General features: G+C 38.5%; 1 protein-coding gene across 1 annotated transcript; it reads left to right on the top strand.

The window, feature by feature from the left end:
- Positions 1–3,355: 3,355 nt before the first annotated feature.
- Positions 3,356–20,592, top strand: DRAM1 (DNA damage regulated autophagy modulator 1). Its single transcript, XM_049822091.1, has 7 exons — positions 3,356–3,661; positions 8,936–9,003; positions 10,321–10,463; positions 14,268–14,445; positions 15,504–15,562; positions 16,932–17,024; positions 19,231–20,592. The coding sequence occupies exons 1-7, from the start codon at positions 3,504–3,506 to the stop codon at positions 19,273–19,275; spliced, it is 744 nt and encodes a 247-aa protein (XP_049678048.1). The 5' UTR covers positions 3,356–3,503; the 3' UTR covers positions 19,276–20,592.
- The last annotated feature ends 565 nt before the right edge of the window (positions 20,593–21,157 follow it).

Genomic DNA, 21,157 nt, shown 5'->3' on the forward strand with positions numbered 1-21,157 from the left:
GAAGAGTGCTATGTAGGTAACAGAACAAAACAATGAGCTTCTTACATGACGCTTGGCACAGAAGATCTCTTTATGCACCTTAGATAATTGAAATTACCTAACTTTCCTCCAAATGTAATGTGATAAATAGTCACATAGTCACCTGGAAACCAGGTTGTGAATAAAATACAAGAAAAGTGGGGATACAAGTACCACCAGCAAAGCCCATTTTAGGTCTCTTCCATTATTATTTCCTTTACCATCATATGTTTTCAAATCGCTGACATGGGTGTTATTATTTGCACATCTTGACATATCTATTTTTCTAATAATTCTGATATGATATTGCACTGAGAAGCATAAATTTATATGAAAGTTTTAAACATAACAGGAAGTAGTCCTATCACTTTGTTAAATCACAGAATCGTATAATCATAGAATGTTTGGGTTGGAAGGGACCTTCAATGATCATCTAGTCCAACCCCCCTGCCACGGGCAGGGACGCCTTCCACTAGACCAGGCTGCTCAAAGCCCCATCCAACCTGGCCTTGAACACTTCCAGGGATGGGGCATCCACAGCCTCTCACAGCAACCTGTTCCAGCGTCTCACCACCCTCATAATGAAGAATTTCTTCCTTTGATCTAGATCTACCCTCTTTCAGTTTAAAACCATTACTCCTTGTCCTGTCACTACAGATCTTGGTAAAAAGATCTCTCTCTGTCTTTATTATAAGACCCCTTTAAGCACCGAAAAGATGCAATATGGTCTCCCCAGAGCCTCCTCTTCTCCATGCTGAACAACCCCAACTCTCTCAACCTGTCTTCGCAAGAGAGATGCTCCAGCTCTCTGACCATTTCCATGGCCCTTCTCTGGACCCGCTCTAACGGGTCCATGTCTTTCTTGTACAGGGGACTCCAGAGCTGAAGGCAGTACTCCAGGTGGGGTCTCACCAGAGCAGAGCAGAGGGGGAGAATCACCTCCCTTGACCTGCTGGTCACGCTTCTTTTTATGCAGCTGGTTTCCTGGGCTGCAAGCACACATTGCCAGGTCATATCTGATTTTTTATCTACAAAAATCCAGTGAAGCTACATTAAAGTCCATAGTTATTTTATATTTTTATACCACCAGTGTTTTAATATCATTTATCCAAAGCACAATAAATCAAAATACATAGATCTTCTTTGAAATATCACGCTAAAGTTCTCAAGTCCAGTAAATAAAATTACTCCCCCCAAGTTTGTGAGTAACCTGTATTTGTTACTCCTTGCAGCTCCTAATGATCTTTTGAAGAACAACATATTAACCCTGCTGACAAAAACAAATTAAAGATCACTGCTCAAATTTTATGTAGTTACTGACTGCCTCCTACAATAAAAGTATAAAGAAATGTCACATGAGCTGTAATAAATGTTTACATAGCAATAAAGTGCCTTTGGTAGTGATTGCCAAACAGTAAGTTACCACCTGGTTGAGCCAACGATGTGTCTTTTTCTTTTGCTCCAAATTATGTCCAAGCACTGCAAAAAGTCATGTGAAGAATTTAAATACTCAACTCTCACTTAAGAGAGAGTTATTTACTACTTACAAAACTATAGTTGGTATTCCAACAATGTGACTTAAATGTTGATCAGTAAAATAAAGTGAATCCTGTCCTCTTTCTACAAGGAATCAAACTAGAATACTACATTATTGACACACAAAAATGTCACATTCTACTTTTATAAATACAGTGAACATCAGTAAGTTTCTGCAGTCCATTTATTTACCAAAGAGTCTAGATATAGTGCCTGCATAGTTTTTATTTTAATTTTCTGTTTCAAGGGGAAAAACAAAGACACCTGATATTGAGGGGTAATTAAACAAAAGTTTTAAATTAGCATATATTAAGGCAACTCAAATATTAACTTTGTTCCATTATTTTTGTATCTCTAACTTTAAAAGAAATAAATCCTTTCTTTCAGCCAGAAATTTCTGCCACTTAAAATTACTAGAAGACAGATTACCTATGGGAAGATTAAGTATGAATTTGTGGTTTATTTTGGTTTTTTTTCAAACCTTTGCTTTCCCTATACCTAAGATACCTCTTTTTCAGAGTAGTACAGAAGTATTAGCCAATATGAAAAGGGGTGGGCTTTATTTAAAAAAAATGCTCGAGTGTAAACCTGAAGTATCAGTGAATTATTAGGTTCAAATTATACATTAAGAATGTGAGCAACATGCTATTGCCAAAAGGCATAGGGTGTAGAGTACATCCAGTCTTAGTGGTACAATAATTTGTGTCATTACTTTTCTGTACTTACACCACAGTGCACTGTCCCAAGTCCTTTTATTAACTTTCTGTCTCGCTTCCTAATATTTTCAAAGGCATGCAAAGTACTCACCTTCTAACTTACTACGCTTCCACCCCAGGGAATGTGTACTGAAGGCAGCAAGACAAGACTCACAGTAAATTTTCAAGGAGACAAAAGGAGAGAGGCGGAGTATGCACGTATTCGTCTTTGTTTCAGAATGGTGACCATGCATTTTCGATGTTAGTTTGGAAGGCAGACAAATATGAACAGTCAAAGGAAACAAAACCAACCTTGACAGATTGTCCAAGGCTTCAGGTTAAAGCAAAGCAAAACCATGGAACACCGTGTGATTTTGAATTAAACTATGGATTCCCTTGGAGCGCGTGAAAAAGTGAATCCCCCAGGAGGTCTGCAAATCAAGGCTATGTTATCCGCTTGAAATGGAAGTCCGAGGCGGATGAGTTTTGTACCATGCAGGACTGACTGACCCCCGTGAGACCTTCCAACCCCAGCGCCCGTGCCGCGTCCCCACGAGGAGTGTCCGCGTCCCACCGAACCGGCCTCGACGCCCCGCCGCGATCTCCGCAGGCCGGCCTCAGAGCCGGCACAACCCGCGAAGCCCACAGCGATACACGCAAACACCGGACTCCATTTTTAGCCCTTTTCCTTCGAAAGACTAACTGCGAGCCCACAACCCGCCGGCACCCCCCGCAGACCCTGCCCAGCGCTCCTCCCTGCCCCGACCAGGCCGTGTGCGGCCCGGAGAGCCGGCAGCGGCCGACCCCCCCACACCCCGGGACCGGGGCTGCGGGGAGACTTTCTGCCGTCCGTCAGAACCTCGCCGAAGCCCCGAACGGGACCACTTCGGCCGCCCCCCGGCTGCCCACCGCCCGAGGCCGTTAGCCGGCGGCGGCCGTTAGCCGAGGCGGCGGGGCGGGACGGGACGGGACGGGAGCGAGCGCTGCCCCCCGCGGCGGGGAGGCGTGTGTGTGGGGGGGAGCGCTGAGGAGAAACGAAAGCGAAGGGAAGGCTGCGGGCGGCGGGGGGGGATCCCCGGGGCTGTCGGAGGTGGCAGCGCCGCTGCCTGGCGGGGGGCAGACACGCGTGGGGCGGGCGGGTGGACACCGGCCGCGGGGTGGGGGTGTGTGCGAGTCCCGCAAGTCTTCACTCACGGTCCGCGACATCAGGTCGGCGCCACGGAGCCCGGCCGGGCACTCCCGCTCCAACCGCTGATGCCCCGGGTAGGGCAGCCGCCGGCGATGCTGTGCTACATGCCCGGCGTGGCTTTCGTCCCCGCTTTGCTCGTCAGCTGGTCCTCGGCCGCCTTCATCATCTCCTATGTGATCGCCGTGCTGGCGGGGCACGTCGAGCCCCTCGTCCCCTACATCAGGTGAGGCGGGAAGCGGCGGGAAGCGGCTGAGGTGCCGGCAGGGCGCGGGGGGCGGGGGGTGACGCCCGGGCTGTGAGGCGGCGGCTTAGCCCGGGGCTTCGGAGGGACTCCCTCGCCGCCGGCTCCGCGGCTCCTTCCCCTCCGCGGCTGGGGCCGGGCCGCCGGCGAGGGTGGTGTGGGGTTCACCGGAGGAGGAGAGGCCACGGTGAGAGGCATCCCTCCCCCCCCCCCCCCCCGCCGTGAGGGGAGGCAGAGCGGGGACCCGCTGGGCGCTCCTGTCACCCATCACACCTCTAGCACCCAGGCCTCTCTGAGAAGCCGCAGGACCCAAACGCTGACGGACGTGGTAGAAAGGATCCGAAAGAGTTTTCTGCTGGAGCCGAAGTGTGCCACAGGCCCGATGCTAGCAAAACTTAGGGAGTAAGGAGTGGAAATGTAGTTTTGTTTGTATAACTCCAGAACTGGGCCAAAGCGCACAATACGGTGACAGGACTCAAAGCCATACAATAGCTTTTGTAGGACACACACCCCTACAAACACGTATTTTTAAAATTTCAGCATAGGAACAATGAGTGCAAAAGGCTCCCCGAGAGATGGCTGGCACCACTTTTCTATAACCTTAGTCATTTCAGTGCAATTCTGAATAAATCATTGTTTATACATTGCTTATGTGAACATTTAAATCTAAGCTGTGAAATTATTAGTATTTAGCTCTTAATAGATTAAAGGTAATCCAGAAATCCAAGAGTGGTCTCTGATACATAAAAGATCTAAAAAAAGACTTTCAAGTACATCTTTCAAGATACATCTAGACCTAATTTCTTGAAGGACTTCATGGACGTGCATAATTTCCAAAGACTGCCAACCCAATTTGTACATACACATAAATTTGATTGAAAATTAAGGTCTGTCATCATAAGCAAGTGAGATGGTGCAAATGACACTGCAACCCACAAGAATGTTGAGCTTCATTCAAATTGACCAAAGAAAGTTGGGCTTCATGCTTATGTTAGCAAAACTTCTTAAGATTATCTGCCCAAATCTGGACTCAGCTCTTGTAAAGCCTTGTTCTTGTATAGGCACAAATGCCCTACTGCCTTAACAATTGTGGTTACATTCATGCTCTTCCTTGATTACATACACAGTTTTACTGACACAAAAGCGCTTGTAACCAGTGCGATTTATCCATTATTAACCAAGAAAAACAAACCATTTGATATAACTGTGTCCACACTCAGTACATGGTTTGTGCTCAGAAGGATTTTGAGGTCCTTTAGGAAGAAGTTTGACAAATGTTGTTTCTTATGTTGAAGCCGTGTCCTTAAATAAAATATATGAGAGAACGGGATGGGGGTTTTTCTGTATAACTGTGTTTGCAGTCAAGTTTTTGACAGTCCAGATATCACAATCGTAAGTATCTTTCTTTTTAAAAAGACCAAACGTACAAGTCACAGCTGTATAACTCTGATGAATTTATCACAGCTGCCGTAGTTATCTCAATCTAACTGAACATCTCACTGAAAAAATCATTCTTATCCTTTAACTAAAGAATCACAAGAAATGTCCACATACCCTAAAAAAACCCAAGACATATGAGGCTGTGTCAGGGATTAAAAAAAAAACAACAAAACAAACCGGCTTACATTTCAGGCCCTCTGCATTTGCTAGTAAAGTTTTTTAAAAGACAGATGTCTTTTTTAGTTTACATCCTTTTAACACAACATTTGGACTAAGGATATACATTGACTGTTGGTGAACAATCTGTAATAATTCTAATGGTGTATGGTCTAAGTGTATTGTCTTTGTAGAAGGTGCACTTGGGAGTAATATGATGATTCCTTCTAAGTACTCAGGCCAATAGTCATACCATAGTTCATATTCTTATTTTGCAGGTCATTGCTTTAGCCTAAGAAGCTGAATCATGGGATTAAGAATGTGATCTAGTGAAACTTGGAGTGATAAAAAAGAAAGAGGAAGAATGTTGCAACTTTTCAGTTGTGCAATATCTTAAAATAAGCAATAAAAATTAAATAGAGCTTGTATCAGGAAATTTCAGTTACATGAAGGAGAAAAATATTGAAAAATTTTAGTTTAACATTTTTGTAGTTCTTATTTATATTCCTCAAGTACCCTGTGTATGCCTTGAGGTAACTTGTAAATTATTTTATCTGTTTACCATGTAACAGCTGTCACAGTGAGAGAAAAACCACATCTAAATTTGTCATTGAAACTGTGCTAATGTCTCATCAAGTAAACCATATAAATACATTTCTGGGTAGATAAAAATGAATATGATTTTGTGTTTTCTAGCAGCTGAGGCCTAAAAGATGATAAGGTTGTGCCCAAATTAGTTCTTTTGCTCATACTACTCAAAATCCAAACTAATTTGGATGCGCTGGGGTTTGAATTCTCAGTGAAAGAGTAAAGAGAATTTTCCTTAAGGTATTTGCTGCCAGTTAGTACCTCTGGATCAATCAGAATTCCTGTAGGCAGAATATAATCTTCCTGCTTTAAAAATTTGGGACTTCAGTTCACAGATAAATAGTTTATGATGGCTATGAAGAAAATTTGAGGATGATAAGTCTTTTGCCCCTAAAAAATTTATTCCCTGTCTGCACTACCTTCTCTTTCCACTCTTCTGAAGGCTGTTAGACTGTAGAATTCTACTGCATGAGATGGTGACACAAATGCTGTCATTTTCATACAAGGTTCCTTGTCTTTTCCATGGTGGTTGTGCTCACCTATGCACCACTGCAAATAAGTGAGCACATGTCTTCGTTTCATATGTGCCATTTGCTTTTTTCTTTTTCATGAAAAGAAAGTAACTGTCGCAAATACTTTTTTTTTTTTCCAGAGCAGTAGACCAGAAGTAAAACAAAAATGTACTTAAGTCTTCACTTAGCTTCAAGGATTTTTAGTGCTAAATATGGCATTAAAAAGATTATGTCCTTAAAAGTCCATGCAGTACTTTGTAAATACATTGTAGATATGATATAGTACTCTTGGTGTGAAATCTCTTGAAAGCATACATCCAAGTTTATTTAGTTTAAAAATCAACAATAGCAAAATTCACCTATAAAGCTTTAGCTTGAGAAAAGCTTTAATTAAAAAATGAATGAAGTTCAGTGCAATTTCAGGTTATTTGGATTGCTCTTATGATGTGAAGTGTTCCAAGAACTTCAAATGGCTTTCTTTGCATGTGCCGATTCCGTTCTCTTCTCACCTAAAGTCCTTCAAAAGCTTTGAAGTGATCACAGTCCTGTACTTAGCATAGAGCAGCTTCTCGTTTGCAAAAGTCCTTCAAGACTGTCACAAGTGGCCAACTTTTTAAATAGAATCCTTTATTGTATTAATGAAAACACTCCAGAAACATGAGGAAAAGATGTGAAGTTCAAGGTTAAAAAATGGGCTAAATGAAGCATGGATTTAGATGATTTTCAGAAGTGTCAAACAAAAAACCCGAGAGTTACTGTACCATTTTCATCAATTCCACTATCAAAGAAAAACAGAGTACAAGATGGAACAAGTCTTCAGAAAGCATTACAACAAGAAGATACAGATGAATAGGGATTCTTAATGCCTGAGAAGTTGCAAAAACTTGTCTAAAAGCCTGATCCAAGCTTTTGCTGTCTGAGAATTTGGAACCAGTCAAAAGAAATACAAGATTTTTCTCTATTTTTTGCATCAGCTTTTCAAAGAAAAGGATTCTCCCTTCACCCTAAGCTTCCTCCTGTTCTTGATAAATCATCTTAGCAACTGATTGCACAAATTCTTCTGTAACAAGACGGGGTGTGAGAGTAAATATTAATTTCTGAAAAATTAAGTCTTTTGATATGGTCATACTCTTCTGGCTTGAACTTAGCAAAATTGTCAAAAACCTTAAGAATGATTACTTATGTAGAGAGTGCTTTCTCTTTTGGATGTTAATAGCACAGGCATTCATGCTGAGCACCTGTCATTTTCGCTGCACTCAGCGGTAGGTTCAGAAGTTTAGCACTGAAAACTAATCCAGCCTCACTGTTGGAATGAAGAGTATTCATCTTCTTGAATCACATAAAAAAATGCTCTCGCTAGTACCTACTTGTCCCATCATACACCTAAGAGAAAGTTTTGTTCTCAGAATCTTTGCTGAGTTTCCACTGAACTTTGGCATTAGCTAAAATCCTTACATGTTTACATCTCTGACAGTAGAGTTCCTCGGGTGCCTCTGTTGACATACGCAATTGTGCCTCTTGGTACGCTGAGTAGCTGAAAACTCAGCTCACACCCGAATTATGTAAAGATTGATGAGCTACATGTTTTCCATTGGCTTGACCAACAGAGCCTGATCAAACAGATATCAACTGGTTGTATGTTAGACCAAAAACAAATAGCATAAACAGGTGACAACATCACAGTATCTTTCTTTTTACAGACCACCCACCTTGTGTAAAAGAGTCATGCTTGAGGGAGCTTGAACCCACATACTCCCAGGAGTATGTCCTTCCTGCGAGGAAAGGGCATTCTCTGGGGTGGGTGTTTGCACATATGTAGGGAAAAGAGGGAAAAGGATTCTATGATGAAGGTATTCCATTTTCTACATAACATATATTTTGTATATATGATGTTTTTCATATATATGTATGCATGTATGTATGCGTATAAATTCTGTAGATATTCTCATGCTCCGCCTGTCTGTCCCAGTGAACTTCTAATTAGCCCCTATAAATGTGAATTGCTTCAGCAGAAGTGACTTACAACACCTTGGGCCTAGAGTACTCTTAAGCTATATCTACAATAGTAGATTAAACAGTGGCTAGGAATGTTCCCGGGCATTGGAATGCAGTTGCTCTCCTGGAGTAAAGTCCTTTCAAACAAATCGGGAAATTAAGCCCAATTGTCTCACATCTTAGGATACTGAATGCCGTTAGGTATGTTTTACTCTATCACAGTGTTAATTTAGCAGATAAAAGAAATGTCATTTATGTAATCATTTATGTAATTCATAAGCAAAGTATCACCCTGTCAAATCTCTGCATATTGCATACAGAAAGGGAAGAAATATATTTCAAATATATGCTCTAAAAATACGATTTCTTTCTAAAAAGAATGATTCAGTACTACAAATGGAGCTTAAGTGTGCAGCAGATGACATTCCAATTTATAAGTTTAAATGTCTTACGCGCATAGCAGCAATTCACACACGTTACATTTCTCTTGGGGTTTCATGTGTACATCTCATTTATGTTTCACAGATCTCAATTAACTTTTAATTTCTTTCTCTTCCTGCTTTAGCGACACCGGAACTAAACCTCCAGAGAGTGGTATCTTTGGTTTTATGATTAATATTTCAGCACTTTTAGGTATGTATAAGGTACTTGGTTTGAACACAGAGAAGAAATGAAAACTAGCAAAGGCTGGCTGCTTACATTGCAGTCCATACAGTATTCTACAAAAAAAGTACTCCACAGTCAATGGTAGTATCAGGTAGATGGAAGTAATACCTAGAGGGCCAGGTCCTTAGGGTCAGGAAGTGCAGGCTTAGAGGCACTTCTGTCTCTTAAGAGCACCTCATGAGTGCAAAGTAGTCAAAGAAAGATGGCATAATTACTTTGCAAAAACCATATCCTTGATGTAGGGAGACATTAGGGTCTAGGATGCTGCAGCAGAGGGAAGAACAGTGTTGAAGCAACACCTGGTTTCCTCTGCAAGATACCTACTCCTCTACTAAATGTCTACTGGCCTCAAATCAGGAGGTTTGGCATTTTCTATTCACTTCTAGGGGATGGAGGGTCAAGAGCTGTGTACTTCTGTATACATGTAGTCCATGATGGCCTTCATGCAAAGTAAAAAATCACAAATTTTACCTTTTTTAAGAGCCTCATTCAGTCACACTATCTTATTGTGTTTCATGTAACCTCACAGTGCCTGGACAAAGTTAGCTGATTTTATTTTTCCAGCTGTAGACAGATTGAAACTATGTTCTGTGTTATTGAACTGTGGAATCCAGTCTACAGCTTACTATATCCTGATGAACCACAAACTTCTAATTCAGTAGAGGTGTTTGTCAGGAGTGAACTGCATATTGGGGCCACATAGGCTGGAATAAAATCTGTGTATAGTGGTTTGGGGATGCTGTTGTACTAAAGAGCAGCCAGAATTGGCCCAAAAGCTTTGAAAATATTTTCTGGATACACAGCTAATTATATTTTCTTCTGTTTACACTCTGCAAAAATGTATTAATTCTTCAGGGCATCCATTATAAGGAGATGTATTTCTGTTACAAGACTGCATATCAGAGCAGAATAAATTCTCCCACTTCCAGCTTATGGTTCATCTCCCTGTAACATCTATTCCTAATGTGGAATACCAATGCCTTTATGCCTAAAACACACAGGTGAATGGGATTTAAATTAGTGTTTTTCTTGAAGTGATGTGCGGTTATTTCTAGAAAGCATTAATGTGCGATGTTAAGACCAAGATCATGTTAAGACAGTTCTATCTGAAAGTAATACATCTGAAATTCACTGCCTTTCTTCATCTCAGTAAACTTAACAGCAGTATTATGTATTTTATTATGCTTATAATTTTACTCTGTATGCTAATGTATTACAGGGCAAGGTCTTAAAATGTAAGCAACACATGATCATTGAACAAAATATGTATTTTTTGTTTTTCAGGTGTAATGACGATGTACATCAGATATTTATTAATAGAGAAGCAAAATGAGTCATCGCACTTTGTTAGGTCTTCGTGCAACATGATTTCATTATGTATTGGATTGATGGGCTGTATTGGAATGGGCATAGTTGCAACTTTTCAGGTATGACTAAATTTTGACTCATAAATGAAACTGAAGTTGTTTTACAAGGTAAAAAACCAAATAGATAAGAATGGTTAACATTATCCCAGTGTGGATATTTGGCAAATGGAGTAGGAATGTCTTTCTTGCTCTTGTCTTTTTTCAGTAGCTTTAAAAACACAGATTTGCTTTCTCCCTGTATACTAGATTTTTTGCTTGTAGAGTCACATCAGCAGGGGGGTTTGTGTGTGCTTGTCTTGTAACATGTTTATACTAGGAAACAACTTAATATAGATGCTTTGGCTGTAAAATTTTTACTATAAAAAAGCTTTGCTATTTGTAGTTTAGTTTGCTTACAGTCAGGTAGGGCAGAATAAGTCAGACTAGCAAAAGCACCTGTATTTTTACCTGAATGATGGCACACACACTAGCAACATTTTCTACAGAATAAACTAGACTTATCTGACAGGGTAGAACATTGAGCACAATATTAGCCCATTAGTTTGAGTCTGTAGGAGATGGCATAACAACATGTTAAGTCTTTTGATAGAGACACGTAGAATTACCATACTTTGCCAGAAAGGATAAGACATCTCATTATGAATAAAAGTCCAGCCCCCAGTGAAAGAAAATTCAGTAGAAAGGAAAATATTGAAACAGATTATTCTTTTCACCTTTTCTAGTGAGGAAGCATGTAATAGGGTAGATTCTGACACAAAGAAGGATTAAGACAATTGCACTGAAAAATTCAGCTGAGAGTCAAGTCAAGTTTAATTGGCAGGTAGTTTGAGATACTGCCTTTAAATCTGTCGAAACAGCTGATTTCTTTTAAAGGATGGTCTACCTTGGGGAACATTTTGGTAAATACTGTTGTGCTCATGGAGTGACCTGACAACATACAGAGAAGTTGAAAATAAAGATTGTCACGGCTTCAGCAGCCAGTACAATTTTGCATGTAACTGACATGATATTTTCAGACAAAAAACTCTGCCTTAGAGTGGTATCTTGCTCCTCCAGGCAGTGCATGTGGATTGCAAACACTACAGGTGCTGTGGTCTATTCTAAGCATGCTGTTCTACTTCTAAATATCTGTACTCTTATTGATTAGATTTATATGTGGCACAAAAAATTAGATGATGAGGAGCAGTGTTGCTTGACTGAAATAGGAAACAAACTCAGCTTCAATAAGGAAAAGTCAAATCAGGAATGCAAAATAATTTAGGAGAGTCAGGGAAGCAAAATAATTTAGGAAGTCAGGGATCCTAAAGTTTCCAAAGGCACCCCTTGACAGTTATAACACTGGTTCTTACCTAATCTCTGTTGTGTCTCATTGCCTGTTCATAAACTCCTTCCTCACCTAATTTCTTTTTCCTCTGCTTTGACCTTACCTTCCATGTTCAGTGCAGTTTGTAGGAAGGGTTCAGAACACAGTAAGGATCTAATCTAGCTAAGAATCTGATCTAGCAGATTTTTGAGCATGTTTAATTGCGCAGGAAGATGGAAATGGTGGCTTGCAAGTCTTCAGTCTTTTAACTAATATACAACTAGTAAACAGTACACTCTTATCCCCATTTTCCAGTAGAATAACTGAGATATGAAGGGGCTGTGAGATTTGCTCAAGGTCAGGTGATTGTTTCAGGTCAGGTGACCAAAGCAAAGCTGGAATTAGAAGTTATTTCTTTAGCATTCAGTCTAGTCCTTCTAATCAGTGGGTCATGCAGAAGATTCACATTCATGTGCACTACCTGTTTGTTTCTTAACTTTTTTTTCCCCCAGCAGGTGAGCTAACACCATACCTGAGTGCTGTAGTACAGCTGATTGCCACTATTGGGCATCAGTTCATTTTCTCTTTCCCCAGAGCAAAATACCTGGTTTGTTAAAAAAGCTTTGGTATGAAATTATACTGGAAATATTTAAGGTTTGCTTTTATTTATTCAAATCTAGCACCACTTGTGGTGAGTCTTTTAACTAGCATAATTAGTTGTAAGGAAATTCTTTTTGCTTCAAGGTAACATATGGTAAGTAGCGTGGGGTTTTAATGATACTGGTCTCTGCACACTTAAGCGAGGAACAGGGTGGGAGAAAACACTGGGAGTGTGTCCTCTAAAAGCAAAAGAGTTTCTGAGAAAATAAGTAATGGTCATGAATAAGGTGTTTGTTCTTTGTTTTAAATAACACAATGCTTGAAATACAGAAATGAAAGACAGTAAAGGACTAGCTTTAAGAAGATAATTGGATATGGAAGGAAAAATCCCGTAGCCCTTAATGAATAAGGCAAAGTGAAACCCTAAGTGTTATCAGGTATATTATTGCCTGTTAAATGTTACACATGATTAAAGAGAGATCTTCCTGGCTTTGACTAGGAAGCTTAGGAGGCTTACCTTAGCAGATGTAGCAACATTTCCCAGGTTCTGTAGGGGTTGAGTGTGATGGGCTTTTTAGGGAAGCTGTGGCAGTTCCATAGGAGCAATCATGAGAGCCATGTTAGAAAAGCTGTATATATTGTGTATGGGGCTAAACGCAAAAGCCAACAGTTAGGCTTGCTTAATGCTTTCAATACCAAATTCTGTCATTCCTATATGGAAGGCAAAAAGTGGGACAGAGGAGAAGAAAATGCAAGTACAGGTGAGATGGCACTTAAATACCTGTGTGAGGAACATGCTTTAAAATCTGACAAAACTTAATGTGTCACAGAGATAGAAGGGAATAAGTAGAAAGAAAAGCATGGAGAGAAAGAATTTAAAAGAGCATGTGAACATAATCACCACTACAAGACAAAGAAAACAGTGGCCGCCAGGCAGGAAGGATGTTAAAATATGTAATGAAAGGATATAGATGTGTTTTCATGAATCGCTAAAATAGAACTGTATAGGTCAGATCACAGCACATGTTTTGCTATGTTCTGGTGACAGAAAGGAGCTTTAAAGCTAACTTATGTGTCTGATATTGGAGTCCAAGGTAGTGTAACTTTTTAATTTTTTGAAATATTTAGAATACAATAATTTGTCTGGAATCTTCATCTGTTTTGTTACTGGATATTCTACTTGTTTGTGTTTTAAAGGAGAGAATCTTCCATAGGTAGGGTATTAAAAAAATATAGGCCATATGTAGTGATACTGGAATTTTAAACACACTTTTACCTGTTGCTGAACTTGAATAAAACTGGCTGATGATGTGGGGAAGAGTAAGAGGTTCTGAATAATTCAAGAGACTGACAGTGTAAGACCTTCATATCAAGAGCTTATTTTAGGTAACACTTTTTTTTTTTTTTTTTTTTTTTTTTAAAAATATATAACTAATTTTCTGCTGACTTATTTCCTGGAGCATTGTGGCTGGCCACTGGAGGGTGGGGGATGGAGCTCTAGCAGTTGCTATTTAGAACAGCTCCCGTGAAACTTTACTGTTAGAGTATGGTCACACAAATGTAGGTTAGACTTTCAACGCAAAAGGATGAAAATATTTGGCAGGTTAAAGGGAAAAAGGAGGTATAAGAACCTCTTAAGAAAAACATGAGCCAGTTCCTGTTTGTGGAAACGTTAATTGGTAATAGACCAACTGTTGAACAGCACTAAAATTGATCTATGCTTTTATGTGAACATGGGAAAGGACTTTGACCTGGTGGCTTTGGACATGGTTAGCTTAACTTTCTGAGCTACTCTTTCTCTATTTTCTTTCATCTTCCCTGTGTAGACTGCTGGGAGAAGGGACTGTTTCCCGCTGCTTGTACATGCCCCACATAATGCAGCTACCATCATCTCAGGACTCATTGATTCTTACCACTGTTCAAATTGTAGCAGCTAACCATTGTGCTGATTCTCTTTCCAGGAGCTGTCTGTTCCCAGTGTCCATGACATAGGAGCTTTGGTAGCATTTGGCTCGGGTGTTGTATACATTACACTTCAGTCCATAATCTCTTACAAGTCCTGTCCACAATGGAACACTTACTTTGTGTGTCACATAAGGATGGCCATATCTGTAATATCATGCATTGCTTTCATTCCTAGTATCCTTTATGGTGTGTCCCACGGTTTTCCCTTTCTGCCTTCATGATTTTCCTTTTAAGTTAAACTGATATTATTGCTGATAAAGGATGAAAATGAGGTTACAATCTTTGCTTAGAGCTCTCTAATATTTCTGCTATAATAATGCATATAGCATGTCGAGACACTATTAATAGCATAAAGATGAATTTCAGGGTCTTCTAAAAAGCTGTATCTCTTCTTTCAGTGGTATATTTAAATCTAATGCCCCAGAGTTCTTCGTAAGATCATACGATAATAAAGCTAGGCCAATTTTCCAACCTCCTTCATTTGAAGGAGGGTATAGAGAATGGTCTGCAGAAGGGGGGCACCACTTCTAAAATGAACCTAACACACAGACATATAAAATACAGTTGGCATACACAAGGCTTCCTTCAAGCCTAAGCCATTGCTTTCGATCATGTCGGTTGGCACTTGGCTTCATTATATGCCTTCCCTAGAGATACACTCAACACACTCACCGGCTTTTCCCACAGCCTGCTGAAGTTAGAGTCAACCCATTGATTTTGTTGGTCTTTAGGTGATGTGCCAGTGTTGAAAAGTGGTCGCAGCAGATCATCACATCAGCCAGCCAGCTACAGCCTGCTTTTGGTTTCAGCAGCTGTGAAAGGGCTTTTAAAGAGGGCCCCAGACCTGAGAGAAGGTTGTACAGATCTATCAAGGCACCTGTTGTGGACCAGTGGAAACCAGCATGGTTCCCCTTCCAACATTGCAGGCCTCTACTCCCACAGTTCTTAATCATGAATGTGATCCAAGTTTTGGAGTGTCTCCCCTTACCCTCTGTACTTCAGAAGAACCCACAGAAACCTTTATTTATGCAGAAATTGTTTTGATTGCTGCTATCAGTTACCTTTCAATAATGTGTTTCATTTACTTGTCTTCTTAATACTTTGATTTGATATTGTGGTTGTTCAGGACCTCTGGTGTTACACAAGGGGGAGATGGGGTCTTTTTTGTAAGCAGACATTTTCACTATTACTCACTAAATTTTATAGTTTCCTTTACACTGTGTTTTTCCCAGTGATTGTGTTTGCTTCACAAATATCCATGACAAAGATTGATTGGACTCCAGGTGAAAAGGTAAAATCTCATTAGGTAGCCAGTTTACCCTGTATCATATTATCTGGGATATGCTGTTATGTTTATCTAAAAGTGTATAACACTACAAACATTTCAGAGACTTTAAACAGTACATTATCATGAACAGAACTGTGAAATCTCATTGATTTGTGCAGTGCTGGTTTCCAGTTATTTCTTCATTAAAAAACCATCTGTGGCTAGGGTAAGAAAACTTGTCATGGATGGGTCAATCTTCAGAGAGTTAGACTTTCATCTTAAGCAAGCATTTGAAACTTACCCATAGAACAAATTGTTAAAAAAATAAAAAAAAGATATTCTGGAAGTGAGTTATTCTACTTCCTTTTATAGTCACATTTCTTGAAAATGAACTTCACACGTAAAACGGAAGTGAACCAATTTGATTCTGAAGTTTTGAGGTTTTTTACAACATTGGTTTTCTCAGCTTTTTCACCATTCTTTATTAGTCTTTACTATTGTGATAAACATTGGCTGTCTGAGCTGAAGCATGCTAAAGTCAATATCAAGTATTTGAATTTATTGCAGTGTTCTCAGAATGATAACTATGAAAGGTAATTTTTCTGTTTGGACAAACTTTGCCACACAGAGGTGTTAAAAAAGCAGGTTAAATAATGCAGAGAGTGCATCCCGCTTGAAGAGCTCAATAAAAGCAAACTTGGCAAATGTACTTCAGCCAAACAGTGGCAAGGCAGCTGTGAGAGAAATCTTCACAAGTTAGATAATCTTAGTAATATCTACCTCTTGAGGGTTTTTTTTTAGCTTGAGATGCAAGGATGAGAAAATGTTTTTGCTGAAACAGATGGCATATTTGTTGATGGCATGTTAAGAAACACCTTACGTTCTGTTTGTGTCATATTACATAGGTTTTCTGTGATAGTCTACTCAAAAACAAAGGTCTTCTCAGGTACTGTCATACAAGGGTAGCCCTCCACTCTAAAACATGGTGAGAATTTACTGTAAGGGATGGTACTACTGAACTTAGTGGCTCTGAGTAAAAGTTTTGAATATGGACACTTTAGTATCCTTCACATAAGAACTACATTTTTTTCAGGTGCAAATTATATTCAAGCTGTGTTTTGATCTTGTGCTAATTGTAGTTTTCTTCTAATATTTTTTATGTTAGTGCACAATGTTGCTTAATGGAACATATGCAACCTTGATAAATATACTTACCATTCTGTAAAAACTAAATCTGAATTGATTTTTAGTCAATAGGGTATTGGGATGATGAGTCATAAGTCTTAGAATATTTGTTGAATTTACAGAAGGAGATGTCTATTATTATAGCATTCCACAGTTATTTTGTTTAGCTGTTTTATCTGAAAATTCATTTTATGTCTCATTTCATCAGGATTATACTTACCATGTTTTGAGTGCGATCTGTGAATGGACCGTGGCCTTTGGTTTTATCTTCTTCTTTTTAACGTTCATTAGAGATTTTCAGGTTGGTATCTACATATTTTAGCAGTGAGTAAGAAGTGCTATGAATTGTATAACAACAAATGCAATATAAAATTACCATTCTTTATCTCAGTTAGATAAACCAGAAACAGAAACAAATTTTATCAGTCACAGAACTGACTTCTGTCTACCTAATGAATATTTTTCCCCTGCATTTTAAAATATAAAAATCAGTTTTATAAATTAGTTTAATGGTTTAATAGGTGTCTGGTCTTGAAAATTATTCATTAAATTAATATCTTCTACTTATTTACCAATCTTTTTGTAGAAAGAGGCACTCTAAAAGTGACATAATATCAAAATAAATGATGCAACTAAACCTGCATTTCTTTCTACCTGAGGGATTTTATATAATAATCCAATGCATTTCAACCATAGACGTTTCCTTTCTTTTTAAAAGTTACAATTTTGATATATGTTCTCCCACAATGTGAAGAATATAAAATACTTTTCGAAAAGGATTGACATGAAAACTGTCTGGTTTGGGTAGCTGGATCTGGTGATGCTTCAAGCCTGACTTTAAGGAAGAGAACATATTAGATTAGTTAAAAAGAGAACACTTTTATATGAATTGTGAAAGGCGTGCCTTGAACTTACTTTCCCAAGCTTTGCCTCACCAACTCTTGTTGTTTACACAGCATGCTCTAGCTGCAGTGTTTCATGGGGTTTTTGTTCGGTACAGGGCTGTAAAATGTTGAAAATACCAATGTGTGAGGCTTAACTTTGGCAAAAGACCTTGTAAAAAAACCACAACCAAAACACATTGCTCATGGCAAGTGCCTTGTGGAGATTTGAGGGCAAAACCTCCTGGGTATTACTGTAGGAGTTAGAAGGATCATGGCCTCCTTATCCTTCTCAGACTTCTGTATGTTTATTTTCACCATAAAGTAGTGGGATATTTGCAAGACTGGAGTAGAAAGCTTAAGGTAAAAAAGACTGAGAACTGTTGTTTTGTACCATATTTGCAAAGATGAACTAACTCAGTTGTAATCACTGTAGATGTCATACCCCATACATAAGTCTTTCATATACATCATTGCCTCACACAAGTCCTAGAAAGTCAAAACCCAGATCCAAGCACTTGCATAACTGTAGAACTAACAATCAAGATCACATATGTGAGCCAACTGGTGCTGTGATAATTGCTGGAAACCATATCCAGAATTTGTGGAAGTGGGAAGGGAGGAAGAATACTGAGAACCCTCTAAGTCTTCTGGCATAAAACCAAATTTGACATCAGATCATGTAATTAATTTACTTGCATCTTCACTTACATGCTTGCTCAGCTTGCAAGTGGTTAATACTTATATATAATCTGTACATAACTTTCATAACTTATACAGAAATAAATTTTCAGCTAAGGATTCAGAGTTAACATACATTTTGCTAACTGATAGCAAACATTTCTACCCCTGTTTACTTTTGACTGATAGTACTGAATAGACCATGGCTGTAGGGCTTCCCTTATTAAAAAAAAAGCTGGGTTCTGCAGAGCAAAACGCTTTTTTTAAAAAAGTAGTTGTTCAAAGTTACATAATGCATTCTCTCAAAGGCATATAATTGCCTTCTAAAACTGACAAAAATATTGAAGTACCATTCAGAAATGCAGGCATCATTAAATTCACCATTTTGAGGGGAAGGTATTTATTGCCAGTCGATCACTGTCTGATATCTGCATATATGATGGTATCTGTTTTATCAAAAGTCAAACTCTTCCCTTGGAGATACATATTTGCAGACAATGCTGTAGTCCTCAGAGTAGCTAAATTATTTGATAAGTCTGCTTCAGATCACAGGTCCCAAAGTGTTCAACACTGAAAATTTAACTATATATAAAAATATTGTGAACATAATAAATAAGAGAAGGTGATGGAATTAAACTAAATAGAAATGCAGACATTTTAAATTACAGGCTATAAAATAGCATGAAATCCAATCTTAGTGTTTGACAACAACAGAAAGATTTTTTAGATTCTCTCCTCTTTTTGTGCTAACCAATGCTCACAGAAAGCCAAACTATTAATTCAGAAAAAACAACCACCAGACTCTAAGAAAAATAAGCTTTTTTTTTTAATTTCTCACAGTATGCATTTCACTTAAATACATTTTTTTGGTTTATCTCCTTGTACTTTATATCACAGAACTGTAAAATTAATTTATCCTAAGCTGATCTTTTATTTTTCTTTTAGAGAGTTTCTTTAAGGATATCAACAGAAATACATGAAGAGTCCTGATAGTGGAAAAAATTATGGGTTTTTTTATATATATGAATATTCTAGGTTTTGTTTTACTTACAGAAAATGTTGCAGAGGGACAGGGATTTATAAAGTTGTATAAAGAACCCATGCCATTAACTCTGCAACATCTATAACAGCATCCACTAAAATATTTTAAAATTCACAGGAATGTTCTTGCTACATTTTTGCAATATTTTGTAATTTTCATACTGTTCGATATATTAAAAATACTGTAATAGAAGCAATCTGTAGAAGCACTTGAAAGTCATTCAAAGAGTTTTGATTTCCTCAACTCCTCCCTTTTGGACATATCCATACTTTTTCATGTGTTATAGTCTGACTAGTAACATTAGTGTTAAACTTGAGACAGTACATTTTGCAAATAGTTAGGAAAGTCTAAAGACAGTGTAAAACACTAAGGCTGAATTCTGACTCTGTTAAATTGCAAGGACTGTGGAGGAAAGTGTGAGTGGATGCGGGCATTTTTGTTCCAAGACTTGAAATTTGCAGTTAGTAGATGGCAACACTGTGCTACATGTTTCTGATAGTGGATGCTGTATACAAATACAAATCCTAGGAGAAGTTTAAACTGTATTGCTTGAAAAATGTTTTCTAATCATCACTGCAATGTATGTTGTAAAAGTCGACCCCTTCGCCCCCTTTATGCACTGCTAGTCATAGGAAGCTTAAAACTGAAGTGGGAATAGAAAGTAAATTTACATTTATGCACAATCTACTAAAGAGAAATCTTACTGCAATTTGGTTAATAGAAATCAGAAGGTTTCCAGCCTGTGTTTTAACCTACAATGATGGAATGGAGAGCCATCAAAAAGTCATTGGGAGTGAAGGGAAAACAAGAAGGGGCACCACTAGTTGTCTGGTGTTCAGTTGTATGTGTATGAGTGTTATATACATATAAAACTGAAGAAAAAAGAAATCCTGGAGAGCTTCTGTAGTGAAGACACGGCACATTTGCTGCTATAAACTTACTTCTTTAATGAAAGACTTGGAAAGGAACTAATTGAGAAGTCAGATGTTAGAAGTATCTGGAGGCAAAAGGGGCTTTTGTGGACTGATTCACTACCTCCATTTAGTGCATTAACCACTTGGCTGTCAATCAAGTTCTCTGAAGATTACGTTTGCCATGGTCTGTCACAGTTTATGCAGAAATATTGAATATTTTCAGATGTTGATTTTCATGAGATAAAACAAATGTCTGTTTTGGGGAGTGATGTTTTAAGACTAGTCATCTGTTGATATTTCCTTTAATGTGTATTTTAAACTGCATTAAATTCAGCTTTTTCACAACTTAAAGAGTCCACGTTTTCTTTATAAGTTTTTCCAAATAAAAATAGTAAAAATGTTTTTCACAGGCAGATTTGCTTTCCACAATATTCAGGTTATCTTGCAGAGGTTTATAGTTACGATCATGTTAAAAACCAAATCTAGTGCTGACTAAATGCAAGACTTACGTCTTGCTGATTAGATATCCTGCAAGGGGCACACATTCCTTCAAGGGAAGATCAGAAATAGTCACAAGAAAATATATACCACCCACAAAAAGTGACATCCTGTTATTTTGAAGGCCATGTTAAGAAAAGACTGTATTTCTTAGTGCATTGTGTATTGTTCTTTTATTGCTTTTTATTCCTAGCTTTCTTAAAGTATAAGGAGCTCAAAGCTGTTATTTCAAACTGTATCAGATTTCAGCTCATCAATTTACTAAACCCTTTACATGGAAAAAAAGAAATTACGTGAACTTGAAGTTCAGCCTTAACTAATATTAGTGTGTTTTTACAGTGAATCCAAGGACACTTAAACAGTAGAAGAATTATTTGCATTGTTCTGGTTTAAGCAGGAAATCACCACAACAAATTTC

This window comes from Accipiter gentilis, chromosome 18, assembly GCF_929443795.1.
Source record: "Accipiter gentilis chromosome 18, bAccGen1.1, whole genome shotgun sequence".
Lineage (NCBI taxonomy): Eukaryota > Metazoa > Chordata > Aves > Accipitriformes > Accipitridae > Astur > Astur gentilis.